At 55.4% G+C, this 15,429-nt stretch overlaps 1 protein-coding gene across 1 annotated transcript in view; it reads right to left on the bottom strand.

Annotated features, from left to right (window-relative positions):
• The window catches only part of FRMD8 (FERM domain containing 8), a 32,819-nt gene that overhangs the window by 8,441 nt on the left and 8,949 nt on the right, over positions 1-15,429 (bottom strand). The window contains exons 6-10 of the mRNA XM_066252009.1: positions 15,190-15,356; positions 13,434-13,658; positions 10,714-10,837; positions 9,701-9,844; positions 4,313-4,517 (exon numbers count right to left, since the gene is read on the bottom strand). Coding sequence (XP_066108106.1) covers positions 4,313-4,517; positions 9,701-9,844; positions 10,714-10,837; positions 13,434-13,658; positions 15,190-15,356 — 865 coding nt within the window. The remainder of the gene's footprint in view (positions 1-4,312; positions 4,518-9,700; positions 9,845-10,713; positions 10,838-13,433; positions 13,659-15,189; positions 15,357-15,429) is intronic.

Genomic DNA, 15,429 nt, shown 5'->3' with positions numbered 1-15,429 from the left:
CTCTGTAGGGGGCTTGCCAGGTGGATCCCCGCTGGGGCACATGCTGTCTCTCGGCCTCCTCACCCTTCACTTAATAAAAAATAAATAAAAGTAAGAACACACACACCTAAGAAACAAAATACCTACAACAACATGACTGGCTGAAGGATGAACCACAGTAAGACAAAAATAGTAATTTTTTTTCCTTTTTGTATTTTTCTGAAGTTAGAAGCGGGAAGAAGCCTGATCAGACGGTGGCACAGTGGATAGAGCGTCAGACTGGGATGTGGAGAACCCAGGTTTGAGACCTCGAGGTCACCAGCTTGAATGCGGGCTCATCTGGTTTGAGCAAGGCTCACCAGCTTGAGCTCAAGGTCGCTGGCTCAAGCAAGGGGTCATTTGGTCTGCTGTAGCCTTCCGGTCAAGGCACATATGAGAAATCAATCAATGTACAACTAAGGAACCGCAACGAAGAATTGATGTTTCTTCTCTCCCTTCCTGTCTGTCCCTATCTCTGACTCTCTCTGTCTCTGCCACAGAAAAAAATTTAAAAAAGTAAAAAAAAGAAGTGGGAGGAAGTCAGACTCCCGCATGCACTTGACCAGGATCCACCTGGCATGCCCACCAGGGAGCGTTGCTCCATTGCCGCTGCAGCTATTCCAGCGGCTGAGGCAGAGGCCCTGGGGCCACCCTCAGCTCTCAGGCCAACTTTGCTCCAGTGGAGCTTTGGCTGTGGAAGGGGAAGAGAGAGACAGAAAGGAGAGACAGAAGGGTGGAGAAGCAGATGGGCGTTTCTCCTGTGTGCCCTGACCGGGAATCGAACCTGGAACTTCCACATGCCAGGCCAATGCTCTACTGCTGAGCCAACCATCCAGGGACTAATTTTTTTTTATATATATACAGATAGAAAGAGAGAGAAAGAGAGATAAGGACAAACAGGAAGAGAAAGAGATGAGAAGCATCAATTATTTGTTGCAGCTCCTTAGTTGTTCACTGATTGCTTTCTCATATGTGCTTTGACTGGGGGGCTACAGCAAAGCGAGTGACCCCTTGCTCGCGCCAGTGACCTCGGGCTCAAGCCAGAGACCATGAGGTCATGTCTATGATCCCATGCTCAAGCCAGTGACCCCATACTTAAGCTGGTGAGCCCACACTCAAGCTGGCAACCTTGGGGTTTCAAACCTGGGTCCTCCACATCCCAGTCTGATGCTCTATCCATTGTACCACTGCCTGGCCAGGCGACAAAAGTAGTTATTTTAATAATTTATCTATTTGAGATAAGAAGAGAAACATCAGTGTGTTGTTTTACTTATTTATGCACTCATTGGTTGACTCTTCTATGTGCCCTAACCAGGGATTGAACTCACAACCTTGGTGTATTAGGATGCTCTATCCAACTGAACTTACAAGTTAAACATTTCAAGCCAGTTGATCAAGGTCAACATCAACAATCATAAATCATGTTGATAATGCACCTTTGAGTTGATGTAATAAAAATGGTATTCTACCTCCGTGATCTTCCTCCTCAAAAGCCAGAGGCCCAGTCTAGTCATGAGAAAAACCTCAAATTCCAGTAAAGCGAAGTCCCACAATATCCCTGACCAGTCCTCCTCACAACTGCCAAGGTCATTGAAAGGAAAGTCAAACTGTCACAACCAAGAGGAGCCTGAGGAGACATGACAACTAAATGCAGTGTGCTGTCCCAGATGGTATTATGGAACTGAAAGAGGACATTAGGTTAAAACTAAGGAATTCAGGTTAACAATGCTGTATCAATATCGGTCGCTAATTATAACAAATATACCCTATTACTATAAGATGTTAACTTGATTTTCAAATCAAGCAAAAAAGAAAAACGGAACACAAGTGAATAGTAAGTCATGAAGAAAACATAAATGATGATCAAGCACAAAGAAATGGTCCAACTTCACTCGCATTCAAACAGCAACTCACCCACACACGTTCTCTCTGGATGGTGATACCCATTATCGACCTGCTGGAAAAAACTTAAAACTCCCAGTGTCTGCTGTGACAGGTGTGGGTGCAGAAGCGATGGGACCCTGTCCTGTGAGTCAGTGCAGCTGGTAAGAATGCGATGCCCCAGCCTGACCTGTGGTGGCGCAGTGGATAAAGCGCTGACCTGGAAATGCTGAGGTCGCCGGTTCGAAACCCTGGGCTTGCCTGGTCAAGGCACATATGGGAGTTGATGCTTCCAGCTCCTCCCTCTGTCTCTCTCCTCTCTAAAAATGAATAAATAAAATAAAAAGAAGAATGCGATGCCCTAAATGCAGGTGGTGTCTTGGATCGGGTCCTGGAGCAGAGGGCTCTCATTGAAGAGCTGGTTGGCTCAGTGGTAGAGCAAGCCCAGTGTGTGGATATCTCAGGTTCAATTCCCAGTCAGTGCACACAGGAGAAGCTTCTCCATCCCTCCCTTTCCCCCTTCTCTTTCTCTCTCTCTCTCTCTTCTCCTGCAGCCATGGCTTGATTAGTTTGAGCATACTGGCCCTGGGTGCTGAGGATGGTTCTGTGAAGCTTCCACCTCAGGCGCTAAAAATAGCTCAGTTGCAAGCATGGCTCCAGATGGGCAGAGCATCAGCCCCAGATGGGTTGCTGGGTGGATCCCATTTGGAGTGCATGCAGGAGTCTTTCTATCTCCCCTCCTCTCAACTTGGAAGAGAGAAAAAATAATACTGTACGGATGGTCATTGGTGGGTGAGAGTGCCAAAAGCAGGAGCTGCTCTCTCTTGTGGGAGGAGCACCCTTAGGCCCAGCAGTTCCGTTTCTAGAAATTTATCCTGAAGAAATAGTTCAGAATCCAAGGAAGAATGTAATTACAGGTTTGTTGTTTGCAGTTGCTGAAAACTGGAAATACTTATAATAATGTCCCCCAGCAGGGGCCGGGTGAAGATGCTAGCCACGCGGAGGAAGGCCCATAATGACCATGTTACAGAAAAATGATTTTGCTTTTTCCAATTATAAAAATGGCACACGTGGAAACTTTAAATGCTACAAAGAAGCACAAAGGAGAAAGTAAAAGTTACAGCAACAGCTCGCCACAGTGGGGTCTCTCCTCGGACACATGGATGCCATCTTTAATTTTTTTTTTTTAATTTATTTTTTACAGAGACAGAGAGTGAGTCAGAGAGAGGGATAGACAGGGACAGATAGACAGAAACGGAGAGAGATGAGAAGCATCAATCATTAGTTTTTCATTGCGTGTTGCAACACCTTAGTTGTTCATTGATTTCTTTCTCATATGTGCCTTGACCACGGGCCTTCAGCAGACCGAGTAACCCCCTGCTGGAGCCAGCGACCTTGGGTTCAAGCTGGTGGGCTTTTCCTCAAACCAGATGAGCCCGCGCTCAAGCTGGCGACCTCGGGGTCCCGAACCCAGGTCCTCTGCATCCCAGTCCGACGCTCTATCCACTGTGCCACCACCTGGTCAGGCCATGGATGCCATCTTGCATGTTGCTGCCCTGTTATCTGATTTTTTTCTAGTCAGTTTTATTTTATGAACATCTTGCCATTTATTTTTTTTAATTTTTTTTTAAGATTTTATTCATTATAGAGAGGAGAGAGAGAGGAAGAGAGAGAGAGAGAGAGAGAGAAGGGGGAGGAGCAGGAAGCATCAACTCCCATATGTGCCTTGACCAGGCAAGCCCAGGGTTTTGAACTGGCAACCTCAGTGTTTCCAGGTTGACGCTTTATCCACTGCGCCACCACAGGTCAGGCCATCTTGCCATTTAAATGTAGGTCTTTGTTACTGCATTAATAAACCCTTTCAATTTTGGAATAATTCTAGATTTGTAGAGAAGTTGCAAAGGTAGTAATACCCTCTCCTAACTCCTGATGCTAGTTAGGATCTTCCGCTGCCACAGCGCGCTTGTCAAGCTAAGAAACGAGCACTGGCACAGGGCTACTAACTATAGAGACTTCTGGGTTACCATTCCTCCACAAGGGCCCTGTCTGCTCCAGACACCACCCTGCATTTAGGACATCACATTCTTACCAGCTGCACTGACTCACAGGACAGGGTCCCATCGCTTCTGCACCCACACCTGTCACAGCTGGACAGTCCTGCATGAACACAGCTGTGGATGCAGCAGGGAGAAGGGACAGAATAAGATTCTTCCCACCTGGGCCCCAGAGGCCTCCAGTTCCTGATTACAGAGCTCAGAAGATGTGACTCACCCAGACCTTTTTTCAGCCTGGTCCTTCCAGCTGGAGGCTATCTGAGACCATGCGTGTGTGTGCGTGCATGCATATGCACATGTGTGTGCATGTCTAGGTACACGTGTGGGTGGTACATGTGTATTGTGAGGAGGTCACTCACCCTCCTCCACATAGTCGATGGTGGAGAGGTGCTGGATCCGGTTGCACACCACGCTGCTCTGTCTCCGTAGCTGGGGGCGCTGAGTGAGAGGTGACGAGGAGCCAGGGGCCACGGAGGGGCCCGGCCCACTCTCCTGGGGTGCAGCAGGCTCCGAGGCCTGGCTCAGCTCGATGCAGTACTCGATGAGGCTGCTCATCAGCTCAGCCTGGGGAGGAGAGGCCAGCATGAGGACGGGAGGGAGAATCATAGCCCAGGTCTGATCTCTGCGTTCCCTGCACGGCGAGAGGAGTCAGATGAACACCCCTGCTCTCTCTGGCAGTGAAGGCAAACGAGGAAACAAACACCATTCACACAAAGAAGGAAGTGGGGGGCAGGTGCTCTGTGGGTCAGGGGGTGAGCAGGCGTCCCATCCGGGGTGATGTTACGGGGCAGCCTTGGTAGATGAGTTCGGGTCCCGGGTCTGGGAGGTGGGTGAGAAAGCGCTTTCTAGTTAGAAGGCACAGGTCAGGACGGCAGCGGCTGCAGTGGTCAGGCCAGGCAGGGAAAGAAGCTCGGCTGCTGTGGAGAGGATGGGGAAGGACAGAGGGAGGGAGGGAGGGAGGAAAGGAGGGAGGAAGGAAAGGAAGAAGGGTGGAAGGAGGGAGGAGGAAGGGGGGAGAGAGAGGAGGGAAGAAGAAAGGGTGGAAAGAGGGAGAGAGGGAGGGGAGGAGGGAGGAGGAAGGAGAGAAGAAGGGAGGGAGGGAAGGAGGGAAGGAGGGAGGGAAGGAGAAAGGGAAAGAGGGAGGGAAGGAGGGAGGGAGGAAAGGAGGGAGGAAGAAAGGGAAGGAGGGAGGAAGGGAGGAAGGGAAGGGAGGAGGGAGGGAGAGAGGGAAGGGAACAGGGAGGGAGGGAAGGAGGGAGAGAAGGAGAAAGGGAGGGAAAGGAGGGTGTGAGGAAGGGAAGGAGGGAGGGAAGAAGGGAGGGAAGGATGGTGAGAGGGAAGGAGGGAGGAAGGAGGGAGAAAGGAGGGAGGGAGGAAGGAGGGAAGGAAGGAGGGAAGGAGGGAGGGAGGGAGGGAAGGGAGGAGGGAAGGAGGGAAGGAGGGAGGGAGGAGGGACGAAGGGAAGAGGGAAGGAGGAAGGAAGGCAGGGAGGGAGGGAGGGAAGAGGGAAGGAGGGAAGAAGGGAGGGAGGGAGGGAAGGAGAGAGGGAAGGAAGGAGGGAGGGAGGGAGGGAAGGAGGGAGGGAGGGAAGGAGAGAGGGAAGGAAGGAGGGAGGGAGGGAGGGAGGGAAGGAGGGAGGGAGGGAAGGAAGGAGGGAGGGAGGGAAGGAGGGTGGGAGGGAGGGAAGGAAGAAGGGAGGAGGGATGGAGGAAGGGAAGGAGGAAGGGAGGAGGGAAGGAGGGTGGGAGGGAGGGAAGGAGGAAGGGAGGAGGGAGGGAAGAAGGAAGGAGGGAAGGAGGGAGGGAGGAAGGGAGGGAGGAAGGAAGAAGGAGGAAGGAGGGAGGGAGGCAGGGAGCAAGGCAGGGAGGGGGCTTTCTGGGCTGAAAGAACTGCATGCATGCTGACTGAGAAAAACCCGCAGGCCCATGGGGAGAAAGCAGCGGTAGTGAAGTCACAGGGGAGGGGTGGGTGGCTCCCTCTGAGTACATTGTTTTAAGTGAAGCCTCCTCAACAAATCTGAAACATAACATGTGTTGATATAAAAGAAGTGACCAGATGTCAGTGACCACAGTCTGGGCACCACAGAATGGAGATGTCGGGACTGACAGATGCACAGATGGGAGGTTGTCAGCGGGTGGTGTTCCCTAGTCAGACAGCACACATTTATTGGGTGCCTACCTTGTGCAAGTGAGGTACAGTGGGGACTGAGGCAGGCAGAAAGAGAACCCACTGGGGAAGCGGGGTCCGAGGCCACAGGGTGGGGTCCCTACACTGACAGATGTAATCGGTCTGGCGCTGGCCTACCCACAGTGCAGCCCGAGACCTCTCTGAAGCAACACAAGCCCCCTGGGCCCATACCCTACACAGCCCAGAAGGAAGAACCAGCGTCCTGGTCGCCATACCTGCCTCCTTTTCTCCGTCCACAGTGGGCAGCTGGCTGCTGAGGGGGTGGGACAGAGGGCCCTGGGTGGCAAGTACAAAAGAAGCCCACGCCCCGCTAACATAGCGTGAGGCTCTGAGGGGCCAGGAGCCGGCCAGGAAAACTCAGCCTGGCCTGCAGTGGTGCAGGGACAGAGCGTCGACCCGGAACACTGAGGTCAGAGGCTCCAAACCCTGGGCCTGCCCGGTCAAGGCACATACGGGAAGCAACTGCTAATAGTGGAGGGAGCTTCCCACTTCTCCACCTTTCTCTCTCTCCCCACTCTCTCCACAAATCAATAAATAAAACCTAAAATAAAAGGAAAAGGAAAGGTCCAGACAGACAGAACACAACTCATCTGATGAGGTGCTGGTGTGCAGTCTGTGTGACAAGCTCACTCAGAAAGAGAGCAGCTCGATAAACACAGGACAAATAATTTGAGTAGACACCCCAACAAGAGAGACATAAGGATAGCAAGTTAAATACATGAAAACATCAGCACCACCACCAGTCATTAGGAAAATGCACATTACAACCACAATGGCGTATCACTAACACACTCGAAGGGGCGAGGCAAACAAGTGAAACCGCCAGCCGAGTGCCCAGCAAGGGCGCAGCGCCCCCGCGGGAGCTGTCCGCCACTGCTGGTGGAAACAACAGAACCGTCACTCTGGAAGGCAGTCTGACAGTGTCTGGGAAAGCCAAGCATGTTTAGCACGTAACCCAGCAATCCACTCCTAGGTGTTTATATACAGGAGATGAAGACATAGCCCCCCTCAGAAGCCTGTGCACAAATGTTCACAACAGCTTTATTCACAAAAATCCCCAAACTAGAAACAACCCAGCTCTTCAGTGAGTGAAGAGCTAACCTGTAGCATACCACACCATACTTTGCAACAATTCAAAGGAACTAAGTGCTCTGTGGGTGAATCTCAAAAGTCTGAAACTTGGTGGAAAAGGCCGGTCTCACGGGCAGCATACACTGTCTAAGCTGCGGGCTTGTACAGCTTTCTTTTTAACAATTCACTGGTTGACAATCATTTGTGTTGTTTCTTGTACAGCTTTCTTTTTAACAATTCACTGGTTGACGATCATTTGTGTTTCCAGTTCTTTGGTTATTACAAACGAAGCCGCTACACACATTACAGTACAAGTCTCTGTGTGGACATACGTGAACAGACAGTGCAACTCTAGGAAGACACTGTACAGAATAGCAAGCAAGCTGCTCCAAAGTTTGACTGTGGCAGTGGTAGTTGTCAAAACTTTTAGAGACAGACAGACAGACAGACAGGGACAGGAGAGAGAGAGATGAGACACATCAATTCTTCGTTGCAGCTCCTTAGATGTTCAGTTGTTCATTGATTTGCTTTCTCATATGTGCCCTGATGGGGGAGCTCCAGCCGAGCCAGTGACCCTTTGCTCAAGCCAGCGAACATGGGATCATTCACATGCTCAAGGCGGCGACCTCAGGGTTTCAAACCTGGGACCTCAGTGTCCCAGATCAACTCTCTGTCCACTGTGCCACCACTGGTCAGGCTCAAAACTCATTCTGAAAATGAGTGCATTATATTGTAAATGATACCTCAATGAAGTTGACTAAAAAATAAAAGGGAAAAAGACATAAAGAGATACACTACTCATGGAGGCGGATTAAGGTTGGTTGAGGCCCCGGGCGCAGAAGAAAATATTGGGCCCCTTACATTAGAAAAAAGTGTCCAGTTGGGGTTTTGCAGGGCCCTTCAGAAGTCTGGGCCCAGGGCGCCCACCTGGTGCGCCCGCCGTTAAAGCTGCCTCTGACTACTCACCCACCGGAGTGGATAAAATGAAAAAGACAGACCACACTAGGTGCCAGAGAGGAGTCAGGTGACAAGCACTCACCCACCCTGTGGAGTGCAAACTGGTACTATTGCTTTGGAAAACTGGCAGTGTCCCCCACACCTGAGCACGTGCCCACTGGTGATGCAGCCCCTGCACGCCTGGCTGTGAACCTAGATAAGCAGCATGTTTGCAACAGTCCGGAACTAGAACCCCAAGTGCCCGCCAGCAATAGAACGGCAGAGTCGCGGCGGGCAGATCGAGACGCTGGAACACCAGGGAGCATCGTGAGAGATCAAACCACCACCCTGGGCAGCAAGGACGGGCTCACAGACTCAACGCTGGGCAGGAGCAACCGGACAGGAGCACACTGTGGAGCCCATGCTAGAAGGTTCTAAAACAAAGTGACTCGGGCACAATACAGGTCAGGATGCAGGGGGCCGTTTGGTGGGGAGAAGAACTGGGAGGGTGCTTGAAGGGTCCCCTGGGGTCCTGGTTCTATTTCCTAGTCTGAAAGGTGACACATAGGTTTGTTCAGGAAAAAAATCTATTGAGTTATACACTTGGGATTTGTGCACTTTTCTGTATGTAAAGTATAATTCAATACACATTGACTTTTAAAAAGAGGTCTCAACTAGTCATCAGCAAAAAGATGAAGTCATCAGCAAAAGATGGTGACAGCAGAGTGACACCGTGAGAGGGGAGAGCTTCTAGACTCCAACAGGGAGAGATGTCCCTGGAGAGGTCCCGGAAAGGAGGGCCAGCAAGGGGAAGGGAGGGGGCCAGAGGTCAGGGCAGCGCCGCAGGGGACGGCGGAGGCAGGGAAGGCAGACAGACGCCTGTGCACTGCGCACGTGGCCAAGCAGAGGCTCTGGGCGTGGAGCAGGGCGCAGGCTGGCTGCGAGGGGTGAGGGACAGGAAGGGAGGCGCAGAGAGAGCAGAGAGCAGTGCGGCTCTGCAAGGCCTACAGCCTGGGGGTGGTGGCAGGCAGGAGGGACGGGCATGTGTGCTTTCAGTGATAAAGCCCCTGGGGTGTCGTCTTCCCACAGAGGCACCAAGGATAGGCCAGAGGGACGCAGTCATGACAGCCCTGGGGGAGGAGCAGCCTCTCTGTGAGGGGGCAAGGGGCGGGTGGAAGACCTGGCGCTGAATGAACTGGACGGTAAACAGAGGCAGCAACAGGTGCAGAGGGCCTGAAGCCTTCCATGCCTGCGCCTCCTGAGAGCAGCCACCTCACCTCACAGGGAGGGGCCCTGAGTACAGAGGGACTGGTGCGGGTCTGGGAAGCCCGCAGCGAACGGCCACCGTCTGATGTCTGTGAACTCCCCAGACCAGGCCCAACGAGTGAGCGCACCAGGCTGGCTCCAGGCCAGTTAGGTCAGCTTCCAGGGGCCCCAGGCCCTCAGCACACCCCACCTGCTGGCCAGCCAGCCTGGAGCCCCAATAGGCTGGGGCCCCTTGAGCCCTGCCTCCCCCCACATCCCCCTTGCCGGTGCCAGCGACACCCTGCTACCTGCTTTGAGTAGATCTTGAGGAGCCTGTTGACCGGTGTGCCCTCATTGTTCCCATCAAACTCCAGCCACAGGACAGACTCCTCCTCCTCAGGGGACGTGTGGTCCCAGGACAGCTCCTGGAAACGCAGGCCCAGCAGGACGTGCTGGCCAGCGGGAGGCAGAGCTTGGACTCCCTGGGCAGAGGTCTGCTCCCCTGCCTCAGCCGGCTCAGGCACCGCCAGGAGGGGACTCCTGGCTGTTTAACTCCAAGGCTATTCTAAATTCACGTGTGAGCTTCTGAGGAAAGTCCCTGCTTTCATCAGACCGTGGAAGGGAGCGGGGGTCCAGGGAGGCTGAGACACCCTGACCCACGGCACTTCTCACTGGGGTCAAGCCCCTGGCAGCCAGGGCAGTCACGTGGGGGAAGAGGCCAGTGGGGAGGGGAGCTCTTCCCCATGAGGCCAGCTGGTCAGCGCCTCAGCACAGATGCCCAGGCAGGGCTGGGGTTCCTCTCTGGGACAACCCGAAGTCCCCCAGACCGTTCTGCTGGCTTAGGAGGGACTCCCGGGCAGGTGCAGAGAAGCTGCCGTACAGGGCAGCTGCCACCACCACCTCCATTACAGGCGGCCAGCAGGTAGCCGGCACGCGACCGGGTGAGGAGCAGGACTCAGCCCAGAAGGCGCCTGGTCGTAGGCCTTTCTGGAAAACCAGCAGTGGCTCCCTAGCTGTTGGCCAGGCAGACTGCCAGAACCCGCCAGATCCCCGGTCGCCCAAGTGTCCTTCCCAGCTGCAGCCTCCCCTACCTGGCCACCCCTCCTGCCCAGTATACTGTGCAAAAAGGCTGATCCAGAGCAGACCCAGAAAAGCCCCCAGGGTGACAGTGAAAGCCTCAGGCATGTGCAAGGAGGGACAGGTCACCCACCCTGCCCAAAACCAACCACAGGCCCAGGGAACCCGGAAGGCCTGCATAGGACCCCACTCTCTACCTACTCACTGAGCCCCCTTCACAGGCTGCACCCTGGAGCTGACGTACCTTCTCCCTGCTGTCGATGACATGCACGCCCTCCAGACTGATGGCTACAGTCACTGGCTTTCGTCCGCCCCGGTGCAAAAAGCCCTGGGCTGGCTTGTCAACCTCGCCATGGAAGAAGGCACACCTGGTGAGGGGAGCCGGTGTCAGCCTGTCCCGTATAGCACCCAGACAGACGGCCCAGGGTGCCCAAGAAGCTTAGCAGTGCGGTGACTGAATGTTAAATGGAAACCTGCCCCAGGGGAGGGAGGAACTGGGGCAGGAGTGGGGGAAGTCAGGGAGGCTTCTAGGAGGTGGTGGCATCTGAGCTGGTTCTGCAGGACGGGAGGGTTTAACAGGCAGGAGGTGGAACTGGGTGGCACAGAGAAGGGGACACCACAGGAAGAGAAAGCATGAACCCAGGTGTAAACAGCAAGTGATGCTCAGGGAACCACCAGGAGCCTGAGGACTCAGTGACCGAGGCCGCTGGCGGAGGCCAAGCCATGTCAGGGCTGGGAGATCCTGCTGCCCTCTTCAGCAGCAGGGAGGGGTCGAGGCTGCACCTGCTTGGGCCCGTGAGGGGGCAGAAGCTGCTCAGGGAGGCAGCTTCAGGGCTTGAAACTGAGAAGTGGCCTGGGGACACCAGCCCACTGAGCCGCCACCCTCTCCCTCCTGCCTGCCCGTGTCCTCTCCCATTCCCATGTGGCCTTGGCCCCTCAGCCCCTTGCCCTCGGCTAAGCCCGAATCCTCCTCAGTCCCACTCTCGGCGACTGCCTGCACTGGCGCAGCGGGGTGGGACGAGATGAGCACTCACTACCTCCCATTACTGAAAGCGGCTCGGTAACTGCCTGGCAGCCCCACGTCTGCCCTGCTCCTGGAAGGCTTCTCCGGCTTGGCTGAGGCCCGGGAAACTGCTGCACCAGGAGCGAGGACACTCGCCCGCCTCATCTCAAGTATTCACTGTTTTTTTTTAAGTGAGAGGAGGGGGAGATAGAGTCCCACACATGCCCCCAACTGGGATCCACCCAGAGACCCCCGCCTGGGGCCGATGCTCAATAAACCGAGCTATCCTCAGTGCCCAAGGCCAACGCTTGGACCAACTGAGCCACTGACTGTGTGAGGGGAAGAAAGGGAAAAGGGGGAGAGAAGCAGGTGATCACTTCTTATGTGTGCCCTGTCTGGGTATCAAACCCAGGACATCTGTCTGCATGCCCAGCCAATGCTCTATCCACGGCGCCGACCGGCCAGGGCTTCAAGTTTTCACTCTCTACTGGACCATCCCTGTCAGCGCACGTGCTCCCATCACTAAATGGAAACCCTTCTGCCCCCACCGCTCCAGCTGCTGCCCCACCTCTAGACTCCGTTCGGCGGCACAGCTCTTTGGAGGAGCTGCTCACGCTCACTGTCTCCAGGCTTTCTCCCACTCTCCTCCATGATGATGAAGCCGAGGACCATCATCAGCTACACAGGACATGTCAAACTGGACCTTGAAGCGGCAGCACGAGATGCTTGGCCACTCCTTCCCTGACACCTCCCTGTGCCTGGCCTGGGGAGACCCTGCTGCCTCCTGGCTGGGGTCCTCCTCCCATCCACACTCACCTCCGTGGCCGTCAGTTTGGGTCCCCGGTATCAAACACTGTCCACACGCTGACGACTCACCACTTACTACCCAAGTCCAGACCCAGAGGCCCAAATGCCTACTCGGAACGGCCACCCGGCATCCAGTGAGCATCTCAAAATCAACACCCCAAAGCCGAGCCCCAGCCTCCCCTGACCCGTTCCACGGCACAGTCCCAGCTCAGCTGAGGACAACGTCATCCTCCAGTTGGGGGCCAGAAACCTGGAGCCCTCTCTGTCTCCTCTCCACCACCTCTCTACCCGGCAAATTCTATCAAATCCACCCTCAGGCCTGACCAGGCGGTGGTGCAGTGGATAGAGCATCGGACTGGGATGCGGAAGACCCAGGTTCGGGACCCCAAGGTCACTGGCTCGAGCAAGGGGTCGCTTGGTCTGCTGAAGGCCCACGGTCAAGGCACATATGAGAAAGCAATCAATGAACAACTAAGGTGTTGCAACAAAAAACAGATGATTGATGCTTCTCATCTCTCTCTGTTCCTGTCTGTCTGTCCCTATCTATCCCTCTCTCTGTCCCTGTAAAAAAAAAACAACAACAAAAAACCAACAAAAATAATCCACCATCAGCATCTCTGGAATTAGACCACGTCTCACTCCTGCGGACCATCCGGCTGAGCCGTGTCACCCTGCGGAAACGTGTCACACAGCCCTCACCTGTTGCCTGTCGCAGTCCCTGCCCACCTGTAGTCGGCTCTTTACCTCTATTGCTCACTCTCTCTCCCCACTATGGCGGCAGCTTCACCAGGCAGGGGTCGTTGTCTCTTTGCTCACTGAGGTGTCGCCAGGGCCTAGAGGGTCAGCATATCAGCTAGAGGGAGACTGCATAAATGACAGCACTGGCTGGAGGGGAGGCCAGCAGGGTCCCTGACCAAGTGACTGTGACAGGTGGAAGGAGAGGATCTGTCCAGAGTGCCCTGGTCTGTGATGGGAGGAAGGGAAGGACAGGGTCCGGCTCAGGACCACGGGGCGGGAGGTGCTGGCACCAGGGCACACCTTGAGGACGGGGCTCAGCTGTGGCAGAGACGGGCTCACTGGCCGCACCTGCCAGGGCCAGGGCTGTTGTGGGACCGAGGAGACGCAGAGCTGCGGCCGCCTGGGGCGAGGCTCACCCGTAATAGGGAAGCTCGTGGCACTTGGTGAGGTAGGCGTGGTAGTGGGTCCTCAGGGAAGCGTCGCCCTCACTGTTGCTGCTGACCGCTTCCTTCACCCTGCGGTAGGCGTTGAGCAGGCCCTGCTCACTGGTCCCAGCCTTGGCCCCTCGGCCCCGGAGGGCAGCAAAGAGCCCATGGCCCCGCTTACACAGGTGGGCAGGGAGGAAGGAGTCCAGCTTCTCCCTGTGGAGGAAGGAAGATGGATGAGGAGGGGCTCCGTGGCTGGGGGTGTCATGGTCCTCAGGTGCAGGAACGCTCATGGGGCAGGGATGGGGGGCGGGGACAGAGCCCTGGGCACGGACTGCCCAAGGAACCTACTGCTGCCATCCCAGCAGCATGCCTGATCGGTTGGCGACCTGAAGGAAAAGTCAGCGGACAGAGAGGAGCCAAACCCGGGCCCACTCTGGAACCAGACTGGCTGGAAGGCTTCAAAGTAACGTCTGGGTCACTGCTAAGTGAGGTTTGGATTTCTGAGCTAGTGGAACTTTTACAACCAAAATGATACCAGTGACCCAAAACTACCAATGTGGTGGGTTTTTTTGTATTTTTCTGAAGCTGGAAATGGGGAGGCAGTCAGACAGACTCCCACATGCGCCCGACCGGGATCCACCCAGCATGCCCACCAGGGGGCGATGCTCTGCCCATCCGGGGCGTCGCTCTGTTGCAACCAGAGCCACTCTAGCACCTGAGGCAGAGGCCATAGAGCCATCCTCAGCTCCCGGGACATCTTTGCTCCAATGGAGCCTTGGCTGTGGGAGGGGAAGAGAGAGACAGAGAGGAAGGAGAGGGGGAGGGGTGGAGAAGCAGATGGGTGCTTCTCCTGTGTGCCCTGGCCAGGAATCAAACCCGGGACTCCTGCACGCCAGGCTGACGCTCTACCTACAATTCATGGGCACAGGTTCACAAAAGAAGGGGCATTTTCAACCCCATGCACAGCGGAGGGAAGACCCTGGGCATGACCACATGTCCTTTTCCATCCGAGGCAGCCTGTGATGACGTGGGCCGTGCACGAGCCGTTCTGCATAAACCCAAGTTGGAGCCTTGGTCTGTGCGTGCAGAGCCCTCGCCAAGCCCCGTCTTCGCACATATAACTAAGGAACTGATGTCTACCTGCACAGATGAGTGTCAGCGTGTGCCTGACATGCAACTGGTGCCGGACAAATTCCATCGCCGTTGTCATTTACGCTGAAGAGGAGAGGGTCCCTGCGGAGGCTTCCAGAGGACCAAACACTGCCGGCCACGGGGAAGGGCAGCTGGCCCAGCAGGAGGGCTGAGGAAGGTGTGCTGGCCTGGAGGGCCACTCAGGGCGGCAGGAGGGTCTCCAAGGGGCTGCCCACCCTTCTCAGGCTGCTAGGGCACTTTCATCATGTGTCCCCCACACAGTCCCTAACTGTAACTACAAACAGACACCTCAGCTGAAGGCTGAACTCCATCCTCACGCACATCTAGGGCTTGTTGGGCTGGGGACTCTGCTCACAGATGTCACCTCACCCAAGTCTCCCCTACCCAGGCCCTTCAGGCCAGGGCAGATGAAGAAAAGGAGGCTCAGAGAGGCAGGGCACCTCAACCAAGGTCACAGTGTCCAAGCCAGCCCCGAGGTTGAGGCTGAGGCCTCCTGATTCCAGCACCTTTCAAGACCTAAGGCCACTTGTAAGTAGGATGCCAGGGCAACGCTCCCCACCCTGCACCCTGCTTCAGGCCCCGCCGGCCCTACCTTAGGGTGCAGGCCATGCGCTGGCCGGGCCGGAAGGGCCCGAGCTGCACGCGGCACACCAGGGCGCCCAGGGCCTCGCAGTCCTCCACATCGCATGGGTAGCGTGCCGCCAGCACATTGCCCTTGGCCTCCTCATAGAGTAGCCGCAGGGTCTCCTCGTCGTGGACCTGTGTGGCAGGGGAAGGCTGCTCAGCTAGGTCAGGGCACGAGCATCCAGGGGTCTAGGGACAAGGGGACACT

This window comes from Saccopteryx bilineata, chromosome 1 (genome assembly GCF_036850765.1).
Source record: "Saccopteryx bilineata isolate mSacBil1 chromosome 1, mSacBil1_pri_phased_curated, whole genome shotgun sequence".
In the NCBI taxonomy this organism is placed as follows: Eukaryota; Metazoa; Chordata; class Mammalia; order Chiroptera; family Emballonuridae; genus Saccopteryx; species Saccopteryx bilineata.
Note: the sequence above shows the minus strand (reverse complement) of the source record. Positions and strands in the feature narration are given on the sequence as shown.